General features: G+C 46.1%; 1 protein-coding gene across 1 annotated transcript; it reads right to left on the minus strand.

The window, feature by feature from the left end:
• Window positions 1-5362: 5362 nt before the first annotated feature.
• LOC108435689 (odorant receptor 131-2-like) lies at window positions 5363-6268 on the minus strand. The gene has a single exon (XM_017711686.2). The coding sequence runs from the start codon at window positions 6266-6268 to the stop codon at window positions 5363-5365; it is 906 nt and encodes a 301-aa protein (XP_017567175.1).
• Between the last annotated feature and the right edge of the window lie 10774 nt (window positions 6269-17042).

A 17042-nucleotide genomic window follows, 5' to 3' on the forward strand; every position in this document is an offset into this window, starting at 1 on the left:
GCCTTACTTTCGTGCAGCATAGCTCATAGTCTTTTAGTTAGTCAGCAGAGTAGTGTAAACAGCTGCTGACAGTCCAGAGCCAGGACCAGGCCGCAGACAGACAGGCTAAACCGACCGTCTGCGATCCGCCTTGAGGCGTCACCCAAGTTCAACTTTGAGACTGTCTTTGCCCCGAATTAAAACTAAATTTAATCATAGAAAAAGTTAAGCAGCCCGTTTAAACAACCTAATTAACATATATCCGTATTCTGACGATAGCACTAACACCTTATATTGATTAGTCCAAATTTTAGATCTAAGTTAGTTATTTACATAGGCCAAGATTATCAGGCAAGGGAGGTGGTGTAATCTACCAAAATACTCCAGATATTAGTCAGAAACAATGCAACACTTCCACTTCCTTTGAGGTCCTTTCCATTCACGTTACAAATTCAACCCACAGTATTAAACCCAGCTTGGCAGTCATCTGACTTGGCTGATATAAAACAAAACACAGTTGTAAAAAAGAGCCTGGAAACTTTTTACCCACTCCCACAGCTACAGCTAGAGAAGATTATCTCCTCTGCAAATTGCACAACCTGCATACTCGATGAAATTCCCTCAAAATTACTCAAAGAAGTACTGCCAGTCATTATAAACCCTCTTAACTATAGTAAACTTGTCCCTTAGTCTGGGCCATGTACCCAAAGCTTTTAAACTAGCAGTTATCAAACCTCTGATCAAGAAACCAAATCTTGATGTTAGCATATTGTCTAATTACAGGCCCAATTTTACTTTACCATTTATATTCAAGATCTTAGAAAAAGCTGTGGCCCAACAAGTTCATATCTACATAAGAACCATATATATGAAAAATTTCAATCTGGATTCAGGCCTCATCACAGCACTGAGACGGCTCTAGTTAAGATAACTAATGATCTTCTTGCCTGTGTTCAAGGTTACATATTCCTGTTAGTGCTACTTGACCTCAGCGCAGCTTTCGATACAATAGACCACAATATTCTCCTAGAAAGGTTAGAAAACATGGTTGGAGTCACAGGGACGGCCCCATCATGGTTCCAATCTTACCTATCAGAACGTTATCAGTTTGTTAGGGTAAACAATTTATCTTCCAATTATTAAAAAGTAAGATTTGGAGTTCCGCAGGGCTCTATTTTAGGACCTTTATTATTTACACTATACATGTTACTGTTAGGCACAGTTATGAGTAACCATGGCATTAGCTTTCATTGTTACGCAGACGATACGCAACTGTACATATCAGCCAAGCCTGATGACAAATACAGTTTAAAGAAAATAGAGGACTGTAAAAGATGTGAAAGGCTGGATGTTACGGAATATCCTCCTACTAAACAGTAACAAAACAGAAGTTCTCCTTCTGGGTCCAAAATTAGCAAGAAATAAACTACCAGATTTAATTTCAAATCTCGCCGATTTTCCAGTTACACCTGGCTTAGCAGCAAAAAATCTCTGCGTCATAATTGATTGATTTATCATTCGATCAACAGATAGGCGGCATCACTAGGACAGCTTTTCTACATCTTCACAACATTGCCAAGATAAGAAATGCCCTATCCCTGCGTGACGCAGAAACACTAGTACATGCCTTTATTACTTCCAGGCTAGACTACTGTAACGCACTACTGTCAGGATGTACGAGCAGGAATCTAAGCAAACATCAACTAGTCCAAAACTAGTTAAAGCTAGGCTGAAAACTCACTTGTTCCGTTCAGTTCTGGTAGGTAATGTTCCCCATTAGATAAAGGCAGCAGATCCAGGGGCCCATGGACACAGGGAATTATAGTAAACTGAGACGCTGGTGCTGTCGTCCCGCTGCTCGCACGTGGTCACTCAAGTTTGTGGACGGTGGAGTGGAGGGATGCCGAACTGTTTCAGAGTGCTGCCGTGTCTGTGTGTCCTTCTGGTTCTCTCCTTTTAGTTAAGCTGTCATAGTCAGATCTGCCGGAGTCGTTAGCACACTCTGTAAATGTTCACATCCCATGTTCACCCCCCCCCCCCCCCCCCCCCCCCTTTGAAAGCTTTAAGAGGGGGGTTAGATTGATCCCGTTTTTGTCTTTGCCCACCACATCTTAAACTGCAGAATGCATATTTAATCATGTAATCTGTCTGTTTGGCCTCCCTGAGGACATTGTGTCTGATATGGTCTCCCAAGTCTGGACAGCAATTTTTGAACATCTCTGTTAGCTTTCTATCAGGTTATCACCCCAAATCTAATGAGCAGTGTGAGAGAATGAATCAAGAGTATAATACATTTCTCAGAATTTGTCATAACAACCAAACAGATTGGGTGAGATACCATGGGCACAGAATTACCTATTAAGGTCGACTGCAGGTCTGACACACTTCCAATTTCTAGGTCATCAACCCCTCTCATGCTGTGGACAGCTACTCCCACAGAGGTTCCGTCTGTTGATTGGATGACCAGGAGTGAGCAGGTGTGAAAATACCCTTTGCCGACTGAATCAGTTATAGGGGTGATATGTAGGGGTCTTTCTCTCTGGGGCATGGCCCTTGACCAGGAATTGCAGGCTTGCTGAGGGTAGAAAGAAGTTACAACACTTGTTCAAAGTCAGCAAAAGAATTGACGAGGCTAATTATAAACTTGATGCCTTCCATGTGTCCCTTCTTAATTACAAGATTTGGGATGTTATGCCCCCCCCTGGATTTGTAGCTGAGTCCTGGCTAAGGAAATTCTAGATGCCCTGCTGAGAATTTCCATCAACACCACCTAGAAAGACCAGCGGCGTGGTCCAGAGGTTGTCCTAGGTATAATTCTTTCAGCCCTCCTGTCAGTTCCAGTGGTCATACCACAGCTCGTCCTGGTCTGTCCTCATCTATCCAGCACTGCCACAGGGGTCTCACCATGGTGCATCTCGTAGCATGGGTGGGGGTTGGCGTGGTCATCCTTGTCCCTTGGCTATTGCAGACCCCTTGGGGGGCAGGGCTTACTGTCACTCTACCCATCCCTACACCTGGGAGGTCCCAGAATGCATCTAGTTCTGATGTCACAGTTACAAGCCTGTCAACAACCAATTGTGGACAGTTACACAGATCCTCCTCTTCTGAATTCTAATTGATCTGACCTGTTCTCATTAGTTTTGTTTGTGTTAATATATACATGGTTCATTTTGTTCACTCATTGTGAAGTATTGCCAATTGCCTTATGTGTTGTGTACGGAGCGTTCGGTTTTTGCCTTTTGGACCCTTTTTGGTCCTCGTTTACACGGTCAGATTTTTACTCCGTACTTTGATGGTTTTGGTGTTAGTTTCTCTGGCTGCTGACCACTTGCTTCTTTATGGAAAATGTCCCAGTTTCTTGTTCTTTTGCTTCTGACCTGGCCTGGATTACTGTCTTCCCTCTTGCTTTGCCTTAATGTCAGTAAAGCTCACTCATTTTACCTAACGTGACATTTGCCATCTTTTTTTGACATCAAAAATTAATGCCATTATAACAAAACCCTCTATACTAGGGGTAAGGCATCATCACACACTGGCTAAAAGTAGTTTGCTGTATTAAAAAAAAAACACCAAACAAACAAACAAAAAAAAAAAAACATGTTTCAGAAGTATTTTATTAGATTCATACTTAATGATTGCTGGTATGTTCATTTTATAAAACACATACCCAACATATCCATATGGCAAATGTCTGATTAAAGATAACATTAGAAAATAAGCACAACATATTACACACCCATGTTAAAAGTTTACAGTTGATTGTAAAAAGTAAAGCAGTCTGATGGGTAGAGCTGGATTCCTGCATGCTTCAAAAACTGAAGCATGACTATTTGTTGTTGCTAGATTTATTGTAGACTAATCTAAAATTAACCCTTCATTAATTCAGAAACATCACTCAGCTCTTCTGCTCCACCAGTGAAGTATTATGAAGTTATAATGGGCAAATCAAATCTAAAAATACACCCTACAAAGCTTTGGCTGACCTTTCATTAGTGGTTAAATTGGGCTTGAGTAAATAAGACTAGACTCCTGAACCCGCTGATTGACTGTTGATCGACCACACTGTACCCATAGTCTGTATGTGGAAATAAACTCCTGTCAACGCCGAAGCTCCAGGGTCCTGACTCTTCTTGTGAAATGTCCAACAGTGTTTATAAAAAGGTAATTGTGTAATATACTTTGTTGAAAGACACAGTTGATAGTAAAAAAACCAGTAGGCCTGTTAGTTGCACGTAGATTGATGCACTGGAAACTAAACTGAAGCCTGATGGTAGTTATTGCTGCTACAGTTATCATAGACCTGGCCTAGTCCTTCACATCTCTCCTACTAATCCACTTCATCTTTTGTTTGATGTTCACCATTTCAGCAAATTTCTCAGTTCTTCTTACAAAAAGAGAGAAGGTGGAGTGTTGTGGGGAACCCATGTGTACCATGTAAAGCTACATTTGACCTTCAAAAAACACCATGAAGCTTCATCTTTTATTTAACTTGGCTTAACTTGGGCTGGAGCACACCAGAACTGAGCTCAGGCACCTTGGTTCGTGTAAAACACCAAACAGACCAGAGTTCCAGTGCTATGATTTAATGGAAATGTATGTAGTTTTCCACTGACGTCTTCTTGAAATCCATTTAATTGTGATAAACCCTACTAACAGACTGACTTTGATTTTGTTTAGTACCCCTAAACAGATATATGTTCTCATGCTCTACCAGCAGTGTCTTAAACAGAAGCAGCTGCATCAGGTGTACAATTAAAATGGACAGGAATGTTTCCTGATGTTGGATAAATGGCATCATTGTTTAAATTGTACTAGTTTAAATGTTTTAGTGTGACTTCCATCTTCATGAAAAAGAATAAGAACATCTAAATATAATAGTCATGCTAAACAGCCATGTAAAATTACTGACCCAAGTCATCAAAACAGGAACAGAGAGGCTTAGTTTTAAATCACATTTGTATTATATTAATGCTGAGAACTCCATAAAATATTGCGTAAGTTGAATATTGTTCCCACGTTGTTGACATGGATGGGGGGGAAGGAAATAAATAAATAAATGAATAAATAAAGCAGCAGCATCACCACTTATATCCCAATTTAACCCCAACTTTAACTACAGTAAACATAAGATACACTTCTGTAATTAATTGGGTCAGACATGTAAAAAATATCTGCCATACAAATGCAAATGTAGTCATATTCATTCTAATTTTCCTTCATTCTGTAACAGGTATGGTCATCACCACACGTGCAAAATCCTCTTATACACAAGCCATACAAAAGTTTGTTTCTTTAGTTTGTTCCCTTTAAAATAAACCTAATCATCAGTGACATCTTGGTGTGGCAGATCTGTTAGGATGCTCGTGTTTTTCTTTGATTCCTTTCATTTCATCCTAATGCACAAAAGATGCTTTTTCAAATACGCACAGAACATCTGATCCCTCAGTCCGTAGACGATGGGACTTAAAAACCTGGGCAAGATGTGGACGAAGATATAAATTGTGAATTTTATCTCACTGAAAAACATGGGGAAGAGAGAGATCAACACACTCTCGATTTGTGGGCCGATGAACGTTAACATGCACAGCAGAAGCTGCAGGCCATGCAGGAGGATGGTATTGCGGGCCTTCCGGGCGTCGGCACCGGTTGCCTTGGCAGCAAACATGATCCTGAAGTAGGTGTAGAACAAAGTGAGCCATACGAAGGACAGATAGACCAAGTGTGAGATGTTCCTCTTCTCCACCATGGATGGATGGCGGAACACAGAATCTCGACTGCAGTAGGTGGTAGAATGGAAAAATGATAAAGGCTCAGTGGCCAGGATAACAAACAGGTCAGGAAGAATGGTGAAGGCACCCAAGACCCAAATCAGGCCAATTAGGATGCATGTCCTGCGCACGGTACAAATCTGCATGTGGCGTAACGGGTTACAGATGGCAATGTAGCGCTCCACAGCCATGCCGGCCAGATTCAGTGGAGTGTTGAGGGTGGTGAACACTGCAGTCAATATAAGGAAGAAACAGAGGGAGACATTGATGGTATAAAAGATGTAGGCAATGAGATTAAGCAACACCGAAATGGTCAGCTGGATCATATCGTTCACAACCATATGGATGAAGAGGATATATCGAGGATTCCCATTAAAGATTTCATGTTTGAAGAAAGTGTGGACAAGTGTGCCGTTAATGTAGTTGATTGAGAAGTACAAAGCAACAATGATCACATTATTGGTCACAATGAAGTCCTTCACTTTAGATTGTGTGAAGTTGCTGTTTGTTGAGAAGTTCATCATTTAATCCTTTTACTGCCTTTGTTGGACGAGGCTGTTAAACAGTGGAAAAGATATTTAACATTATCCCATGTGTCACTCTGTTAAATGTAATAGTCAGTTGCTTTGGTTCTTCTGTAATAATAATAATAAAAATAAAAATCAAACTGGTGCAGCGTATATTTATTCTCAGAAAATTAAGCTTGGTTGTCCTCACCTCTTAAGTCTATGAAAGGACACTTGTCAGTGTTTATATTAAAGCTGAGGGTCAGCCCCCTCCCCAACACGATTCCAGAGAAATAAACAAGCAGAACCAATTCCCCTTTTAGCCAGCACCAATTCCCACCCAGCAGTACTGATTGTTTCTCTGTGAGAGTTGAGATGCAGTAAACTTGGCCAGACAGAAGGGGGCCAAATAGTCTGCAGGAGGGTGGGTGGGAAGTACCATGCTGGAGGCTTTACTGATGCAGGGTTTGAGAGATCAGCTATGAATATGGCTGTGATCCTAAATAAGGGTGGATTAATGATTTTGAAGCTAATAGGTTTGGTTTAGGGTAAAACTGAGTTGCCCAGCCCATCTAACATGGCAAAAGCAAAACCTCAATGCCACATTCCCCCACTTCAACTCCAACTCCACAATTAAGAGTCAATGAAAAAGATGATACTAATTTAATTACGGATAAAGCACAGCACCACTGGACTCTGAAGCAGTTGAAACATTCTGTTGAGTGACTAATCACACTGGTCAGTCTGATGGACAAGTCTGAGTTTAGCAAAAGCCAAGAGAACGTAAAACGTTACCTGCCTGACTGCACAGTGCCAGGTGTAAAAGTTTGGTGGAGGAGGAATGATTATATGGGCCTGTTTTTCAGGGGTTGATTTAGAACCCTTAGTTCCAGTGAAGGGAAATCTTAATGCTTCAGAACCAAGACACATGGAACAATTGTATGGTTACAACTTTGTGGGAACAGTTTGGGGAAGAATCTTTCCTGTTTCTGCATGACTGAGCCCCAGTGACCAAAGCAGCTCCATAAAGTCATGGCTGGGTTCGTTTGGTGTGGAAAAACTTGACTGACCCTCACCGAACCCTGACCTCAACTCCAAACACCTTTGGGATGAACTAGGACAACGGAGAGCAGCAAGAGGAAAGGAGGTGGGCTGGCAGTATTTGTGAATGATCGATGGCGTAACCCGAGGCACATCACTAATAAAGAGCAAATCTGCTGTATGGACATCGAGCCGTTAGCTGTGAGCATGAGGCCCCTGTACTTGCCCAGGGAATATTCGCATGTAATCGCGGTAACTACGTATGTCCCCCCCTCCGCCAACGCTGAGACTGCCTGTGAGATCCTGCACTCATCTGTGAACAGACTGCAGAAACAGCACCCTCAAGCCCTCCTTCTCATCTCCGGTGACTTCAACCATGATTCTCCGTCCTCCACTCTGCCCACCTTCACCCAGTATGTAACCTGCCACACCAGAGACAATAAAACCCTGGACCTGTTTTATGCCAACACAAAGCAGGCATATAGGTCATCACCCCTCCCTCCCCTGGGAAGATCTGATCACAATTTGGTTCATCTCCTGCCTGTGTACAAAATTCTTGTACAGAGGGAACTAGCAGTCACCCACACAGTAAAGAAATGGTCTGAGGAAACTGAAGAGGCTCTGAAGGACTGTTTCAGCACAACAGTGTGGGAAGTGCTGTGTGATCATGAGGAGGAGGACATTGACAGCCTCACACACTGTGTAACGGACTATGTGAACTTCTCCATGCAGAACACTGTACCCACCAAGATTGTACGGTGCTTCGCTAACAGCAAGCTGTGGATTAACCCTGACATAAAGGCTCTTCTGAAAGAGAAAAAGAGGGCCTTTAGATTAGGGGATAAGGAGGAGCTGAAAGCTGTGCAGAAGGAGCTGAGGAGGAAGATCCGGGAGGGGAAAGCTAGCTACAGGAGGAAGATGGAGGAACAGCTACAACAGAATAATGTCAGCAGAGTCTGGAAAGGCCTTAAAGCAATCTCTGGCCACAAGAAGTCCGACTCAAGCGGTAGGGGACCAAAAGTGGGTGAACGATCTCAATCTGTTTTTCAACAGGTTTGATCACTCACCCACCCCTCCCACTACACAGACATCTCTGCTGAAACCCTCCTGTCTGGCACTTTCAGCATGCTGCTCTACCCCCTCTCTCACACCCACCCCCAGCCCAACAACTTTCAGCTCACACCCACCCCCCCACTGGTTCTTCTGCTGGTTGTCGTAACGCCCCGTTCACACATTTCAACACTCAGTAACCCCCCCTACTCCAGTCTGACCTTCACAATGACCCAGGTGAGAAATGAGCTCAGGAAGATCAAGGCGAGGAAGGCTACAGGGCCGGATGGCATCAGTGCCAGGCTCCTCAAGTCCTGCGCAGATCAGCTGTGCGGGATAGTGGAGCACATTTTCATCACAAGCCTGAAGCTAGGGAGAGTACCACAACCGTGGAAAACATCTTGTGTGGTGCCATTGCCAAAAACACAGCACCCAAAGGACCTCAGCTGCTACAGGCCGGTGGCACTGACATCACACCTGATGAAGACACTGGAGAGGCTGGTCCTTAGACAACTCTGCCCTATGGTGAGCTCATCTATGGACCCACTTCAGTTTGCCTACCAACCTTGCATCGGGGTGAATGACGCCATCATCTACCTGCTGCATGGAGTGCTTTCTCACCTAAAGAAGCCTTGGGGCACTGTGAGAATCATGTTCTTTGATTTCTCCAGTGCTTTCAACACCATACAGCCTGGGATCCTGAAGGACATGCTGGAACAGGCAGGGGTGGACCATCACCTAACATACTGGATCCTGGACTACTTCACCAACCGTCCACAGTATGTGAGGACAAGAGACTGTGTGTCCGACGTGGTAGTCTGTAACACAGGGGCCCCACAGGGGACGGTGTTAGCACCGTTCCTCTTCACCCTGTACACTGCAGACTTCATGTACAACTCACCAAACTGCCACCTGCAAAAGTTCTCTGATGACTCCACGATCGTCGGCCGCATCACAAATGAGGACAACAGAGAGAACAGAGAACTGATACAGGACTTTGTGGACTGGTGTCTGCAGAATCACCTACAGATCAATGCAGGGAAGACCAAAGAACTGGTGGTGGATTTCCGCAGGCGCACACATCCCCCTCCAGCAGTGAACATCCAGGGAACGGACATTGAAAGAGTGGACTCTTTAGTTACCTGGGTGTGCACCTGAACTATAAACTGGACTGGTCAGACAACACTGCTGGACAGAGCAGTCTCTACCTGCTCAGGAGACTGAGGTCATTTGGAGTGCAGGGGCCACTCTTGAGGACCTTTTTTGACACAGGTGATGGCATCAGCCATCCTCTATGGAGTGGTCTGCTGGGGCGGCAGCATCACCACTGCAGACAGGAAGAAACTGGACAAACTGATCTGGTCAGCCGGCTCGGTCCTAGGGACTCCTCTAAACCCAGTGCAAGAGGTGGGAGAAAGGAGGATGCTAAACAAGCTAGCATCCATGCTGGAGAACGACTCCCACCCCATGCGTGAGACTCTGGCAGCACTGGGCAGTTCCTTCAGTGACCGGCTCCTTCACCCCAAGTGTGTGAAGGAGCGCTAACGCAGGTCCTTCCTTCCTGCTGCTGTGAGACTGTACAACCAGCACTGCTCCCAATAGACCACACACACACACAGAATGCAAACATTCATCATTGTGTAATATGTTACTATGTGCAATACAGATTTCTATGCAACTTAGAGACTCACTCTGTGCATCGTGGAGATCGCACGGCAGTCTCCGGTAAGGCTAAGGGTGGAGGTGTGTGTGTCTGTTTGTAAACAATGCGTGGTGTAGAGACATACGGACCGTTTCTAAGCACTGCTCACCAGACCTGGAGTTCCTGCTGTTAAAATGTTGTCCCTATTATCTACCAAGAGAATTCCGTGCTGTGTTTTTAACAACTGTTTATGTAAATCCGCGGGCTAACTCTGCGGCAGCGCTTGGCAAACTCCATGACGTCATCAGCGCGCTAGAGACGGCTCACCCTGATGCCGTGTTTATCATTGCCGGCGATTTCAACCAGTGCAACTTACGGACTGTATTTCCGAAATATTTCCAACACGTGGACGTTCCAACCTGTGACAAAAACATCCTGGATCATGTGTACAGTAATGTGCGCGGTGCATACAGGGCTGCACCCCGCCCCCACTTTGGACTCTCAGACCACATCTCCTTGTTCATGTACCCGGCTTACAGACAAAGACTGAAAAACAAATCCGGTGACCAAAACAGTTCAAATATGGTCTCCGGAGACTGAGAGCATACTGCAGGACTGTTTTGCTACGACAGACTGGGATGTGTTTAAAGCTGCAGCCACTATGGAGGACTCTTCTGTCAGCATTCAGGAATATGCTGAACATGTGTCTGGTTACATCAGCATGTGTGTGGATAGCATTGTGCCCATCACACAAGTGAAGAGGTTTCCCAACCAGAAGCCCTGGAATAACAGTCAGGTACGACACATGCTCCATGCTCGCTCTCTTTCATACAGAACAGGCAATGAGACAGAGTACAAAGCTGCGAAGTTCAGACTGAGGAAAGTCATCACAGCAGCCAAGAGGCAGTACAGGGAGAAACTGGATGACTTCTACTCCACTGCTGACTCCAGGCAGATGTGGCAAGGCCTACACCACATCACAGACTACAGGACTATCACCAGCAACATCAGCTCCACAGACAGCCTACCGGACAACCTCAACACCTTCTACACCCGTTTCAAAACCTCCAGCACTAGCACCGAGAGGTTCACACACACACACACACACACACACACACACACAAACAGCCCACACAACCCCTGCCCCCCCTCTGTCAGTATCAACAGGCCAGGTCTGCAGAGCTCTGAGAAAGATCAACCCCCCAAGGCACCAGGACCAGATAAGATTCCTGGGCGGGCCCTCAGAGCATGTGCGAACGAGCTGGCTAATGTACTGACCTCCATTTTCAATCTCTCTCTCAGCCAGAGCATTGTTTCCACCTGCTACAAAAGGACAGTCATTGTCCCCATCCCTAAGAAAAGCCCCCCCCACCTGCCTGAATGACTACAGACCAGTAGCACTCACTCCAATCATTATGAAGTGCTTTGAGAGAGTGGTGCTGGCCCACATCCAAGACAGCATACCGGACACGCTGGACCCCCTGCAGTACGCCTACCGTCACAACAGATCCACCTCGGACGCAGTCGCTGCTGCCCTTCACTACTCCCTCTCCCACCTGGAAAACAAAGAATCCTACATCAGGATGCTCTTTGTTGGCTACAGGTCAGCCTTCAAAACTGTCATCCCACACAAACTCACCCACAAACTCTCCACACTCGGCCTGCACCCCACCCTCTGTGACTGGCTTTTGGACTTTCTGACTGGCAGGCCCCAGTCTGTCAGGATCAGCAACAGGACTTCAGCCAGCATCACCATCTACATCAGCACTCCACAGGGCTGCGTCCTCAGCCTTATTCTCTACACCCTGTTCATCCATGACTGTGTCGCCTCCCACAAGGACAACATCATCCTGAAGTTTGCTGATGACAGCAGTGATAGGACGTATCACTGGTGGAGATGAAGCAGCCTACAGGAGGGAGGTGACCAGACTGGTGTCATGGTGTGATGAAAACAACCTCATCCTCAACATGGACAAGATGAAGGAGCTGATAGTGGACATGAGGAAGGAGAGGAGACCTCATCGGCCACTTTTCATCCGGGAGCTCGAGGTGGAGAGGGTGAGCAGCTTTAAATACTTGGGATGTCTCCGGTGATCCTCAGCAACTTCTACAACTGCGTCATTGAGAGCCTCCTGACCAGCTGCATCACCGTGTGGTACAGCAGCTTGACCGTCATGGATCGTAAATGCCTACAGAGAGTGGTGAAGACTGCAGAGAAGATCACCAATTCTCCACTGCACTCTGCAGAACATTTACAACCATAGAGTCCAAAGGAAGGCTGCCTCCATCTTCAAAGACCCCACCCACCCCCAGCACGGACTGTTCAAACCTCTACTCTCAGGCCGGAGGTATAGGAGTATGATGTGCAAGACCTCCAGACTAAAGAACTCCTTCTTCCCCACCGCAATCAGAGTTCTGAATCAGAAATAACTATTCACACTTCGGTCTGCCAGACTTAGGTTCAGACATGTGATGTGTATCCCACTGGTCAAGGCAAGGCAAGGCAAGGCAAGGCAAGTTTATTTATATAGCACCTTTCATACACAACGGTCATTCAAAGTGCGTTACAAATGAAAAAAAAATACAGAAAAATGCAATTAATATAAAATTTATGTAAATTAAAAAAAAAAAAAAAAAAAAAAAAAAAAAAAACACTTTCCTCAGGAATAACCTGCATCTGTCACTTTACTGTAGCACATGTTTACAATTGCACTATTGCACCACTCATTTCTGCTGCAGATAATCATGTTCCTGGCGAGGCACAACACTATCCATCCATACCACTGTAATTTATACATTGTAACCTAACCTATTGTAAATTTTAAAACCTCTAGTAGTAGCCTATATTTAGTACATTATTTCTTGATTATATATATATATATATATATATATATACATACATATATATATATATATACATACATATATATATATACACATACACACACACACACACACACATACATATACATACATACATACACACACACACACACACACACACACACACACACACACACACACACACACATACATACACACACACTCTTTTCCCTCCCATCGACCCACCACCGATGGCAGGGGCAGTAGTAGGGGTTCGGTGCATTGTGGATCGGGCAGTGTCCGAAGGCGTGGGCCTTGGCGTTCTGATCCTCGGTTGCTGAAACTGGCTTTTGGAACTTGGAACGTTACCTCGCTGGCGGGAAAGGAGCCCGAGTTGGTGCGCGAGGTTGAGAGAAACCGGCTAGATATAGTCGGGCTCACCTCAACACACAGCTTGGGCTCTGGGTCCAATCTCCTTGAGAGGGGCTGGACTTTATTCTATTCTGGAGTTGCCCATGGTGAGAGGCGGCGGGCAGGTGTGGGCTCTCTCATAGCCCCTCGACTCGGCGCCTGTATGTTGGGGTTTTCCCCGGTGGACGAGAGGGTAGCTTCCCTGCTCCTTCGGGTTGGGGAACGGGTCCTGACTGTTGTCTGTGCTTATGCACCGAACAGCAGTTCAGAGTACCCAGCCTTCCTAGAGTCCTTGGGAGGGGTGCTTGAAAGTGCTCCTCCTGGAGACTCGATTGTCCTACTGGGGGACTTCAACGCTCACGTGGGCAACGACAGTAAGACCTGGAGGGGTGCGATTTAGAGGAATGGCCTCTCTGATCTGAACCCGAGTGGTGTTCATCTTCTGTGCAAACCACAGTTTGTCCATAATGAACACCATGTTTGAACACAAGGATGTCCATAAGTGCACATGGCACCAGGACACCCTAGGCCGCAGTTCAATGATTGACTTTGTAGTCGTGTCATCGGACTTGCGGCCATGGGTATTGGACACTCGGGTAAAGAGAGGAGCTGAGCTGTCAACTGATCACCACCTGGTGATGAGTTGGATCAGGTGGTGGGGGAAGATGCCGGTCAGACCAGGCAAACCCAAATGTATAGTGAGGGTTTGCTGGGAACGTCTAGCAGAAGAATCTGTCAGATTGATCTTCAACTCACACCTCCGTCAGAACTTTGACCAGATATCAGGGACATTGACTCAGAATGGGCCATGTTCCGCTCCTCCATTGTTGAAGCGGCTGACTGTAGCTGTGGTCGCAAGGTAGTTGGTGCCTGATGATGCAGTAATCCTCGAACCCAGTGGTGGACACCCCAGGTGAGAGATGCCGTCAAGCTGAAGGAGTCCTACCAGGCATGGTTGGCCCGTGGGACACCAGAGGCAGCTGGCAGGTATCGACAGGCCAAGCGATCTGGGGCTTCAGTTGTCGCCAAGGCAAAAACCCGTGTATGGGAGGAGTTTGGTGAGGCCTTGGAAAGTGACTTTAGGTCGGCTATGAAAAGATTCTGGCAAACCGTCAGGTGACTCAGAAGGGGAAAGCAGTGTGCCACTAGCACTGTATATAGTGGAGATGGTGTGCTACTGACTTCGACTGAAGACGTCATTGGGCGGTGGAAGGAATACTTTGAGGACCTTCTCAATCCCAACAACACATTCTCCAGTGAGGAGGTAGAGTCTGGGGACATGGGAACAGGCTTGTCCATTACTGAGGCTGAAGTTGCTAAGGTAGTTAAAAAGCTCCTTGGCGGCAGGGCTCCAGGGGTGGATGAGATCTGTCCCGAGTTCCTCAAGGCTCTGGATGTTGTGGGGCTGTCTTGGCTGACACGCCTTTTCAACATTGCGTGGACATCGGGGGTCGTGCCACTGGATTGGCAGACTGGGGTGGTGGTGCCTCTTTTTAAAAAGGGGGACCGGAGGGGGTGTTCCAACTACAGGGGAATCACACTCCTCAGCCTCCCTGGTAAGGTCTATGCAGGGGTACTGGAGAAGAGAGTCCGGCTTATAGTCGAACCTCGGATTCAGGAGTTGCAGTGTGGGTTCCGCCCTGGTCGTGGAACACTGGACCAACTCTTCACCCTCTTCAGGATTCTGGAGGGTTCATGGGAGTTTGCCCAACCAGTCCACATGTGCTTTGTGGATTTGGAGAAGGCATTCGACTGTGTTCCCCGGGGTATTCTGTGGGAGGTGCTTTGGGAGTACGGGGTACATGGCTCTTTGCTACGAGCCATTCAGGCCCTGTTCAAACAAAGCAGGAGTTTGGTTTGCATGGCCGGCAGTAAGTCAGACTTGTTCCCAGTGAGAGTTGGACTCCGTCAGGGCTGCCCTTTGTCACCGATTCATAATTTTTATGGATAGAACTTCTAGTTGCAATCAGGGGATGGAGGGTGTCCGGTTTGGTGACCTCAGGGTCACATCGCTGCTGTTTGCAGATGATGTGGTCCTATTGGGGACATCAGGCCGTGAACTTCAGCTTTCACTGGATCGGTTTGCAGCCGAGTGTGAAGCGGCCGGGATGAGGATTAGTACCTCCAAATCCGAGGCCATGGTTCTCACGCGGGAAAGGGTGGAGAGCCCTCTCTGGGTCGGGGATGAGCTCTTGCCTCAAGTGGAGGAGTTCAAGTATCTCGGGGTCTTGTTCATGAGTGATGGTACAAGGGAGCGGGAGATTGACAGGCAGATTGGTGCTGGGTCAGCAGTGATGTGGGCTCTTTACCGGTCTGTTGTGGTAAAGAAAGAGCTGAGCTGAGCTATAAGCTAAGGCTCTCGATTTACTGGTCGATCTACGTTCCCACCCTCACCTATGGTCATGAGCTTATGGTCATGAGGGTAATGACCGAAAGAACGAGATCGCGAATACAAGCGGCTGAAATGAGTTTCCTCCGCAGGGTGGCTGGACTCTCCATTAGAGATAGGGTGAGAAGTTCAGTCATCCGGGAGGGACTCAAAGTTGAGGTGGTTCGGGCATCTTGTTAGGATGCATCCTGGACGCCTCCCTTGGGAGGTGTCACAGGCAAGTCCACCAGGGAGGAGACCCCGGGGGAAGACCCAGGACACGCTGGCATGACTATATCGCCCAGCTGGCCTGGGAGCACCTCGGAATTCCTCCCAGGGAGCAAGTGTCGAACTCCTCAAAGCCCCCAAACTAAAATGAGGGACTGCATCTTTGGCTAAGACAGTGATTTGTTGTGGCTTTACGCTACTCCAGCAACCACTTGTCCACACTTTTCTAGCATGAGATCTTCATTAAGAATCCTCGATTAGATCCTCTTCATCCATATGGTCATCACAAACATGATCCGCTGCAATGTTGCTGAGCATCATAAACTACATCTTTTATATCGTTTTAATGTCTCGCTGTTGCTTCCTTTCAATAATCGAAGTTCACCACCCTTCACACTCCACTGAATCTGGGCGGCATGGCTGTGGAGCGCTACATTGCCATCTGTAACCCGTTACGCCACATGCAGATTTGCACTGTGTGCAGGACATGCATCCTAATTGACCTGATTTGGGTTTTCAGTGCCATCAGCATAATTCTGTTCTTTCTCCTGGTGACAAACTTATTATGTTTTACCATCTACTGCAATGTCTTCACCATTCATACCTGGTGGAGATGAGAAACATTTCATATCTGGTCTATCACCCGTTTGTATGGTTCACTTTGTTCTACACCTACATCAGGATCATGTTTGCCGCCAAGGCCACCAGACGCCCAGAAGCCCCACAATACCATCCTCCTGCATGGCCTGCAGCTCCTGCTGTGCATGTTCATGTACATTGGCCCACTAATTGAGTGTGTCGAGAGAACTTCATCCACAAGAGCATCTGTGCTGTCAGACATTGGTGTTGGACAAAAGGGTTTGGCTCGCAATGTCTGTTCTAGTTAAGATAAGAGATAAGATAATCCTTTATTAGTCCCACAGCGGGGAAATTCACAGTATTACAGCAGCAGAGTGACAGGAGTAAGGCACTCAGTAATAGAAATGGGAAACAGTATAAACCTTATCAACATTAAAGATTTAGCTTTAATTTTTATTATTTATAGACTATAAGGAAAATAAAGATAATAATAAAATAGAATAAAATAAGTTCAAGTTCAAAGTGTTTGTCATTTGCACAGAGGAAACAGGTTTCCTCATATACAATGAAAAGCTTACTTTGCTCCTCACTAAGAATGCCAAATATAACATTAAAAATACAAAAGAGTATATCCATCCATCCATCCA

This window comes from Pygocentrus nattereri, chromosome 26 (assembly GCF_015220715.1).
Source record: "Pygocentrus nattereri isolate fPygNat1 chromosome 26, fPygNat1.pri, whole genome shotgun sequence".
Taxonomy (NCBI): domain Eukaryota; kingdom Metazoa; phylum Chordata; class Actinopteri; order Characiformes; family Serrasalmidae; genus Pygocentrus; species Pygocentrus nattereri.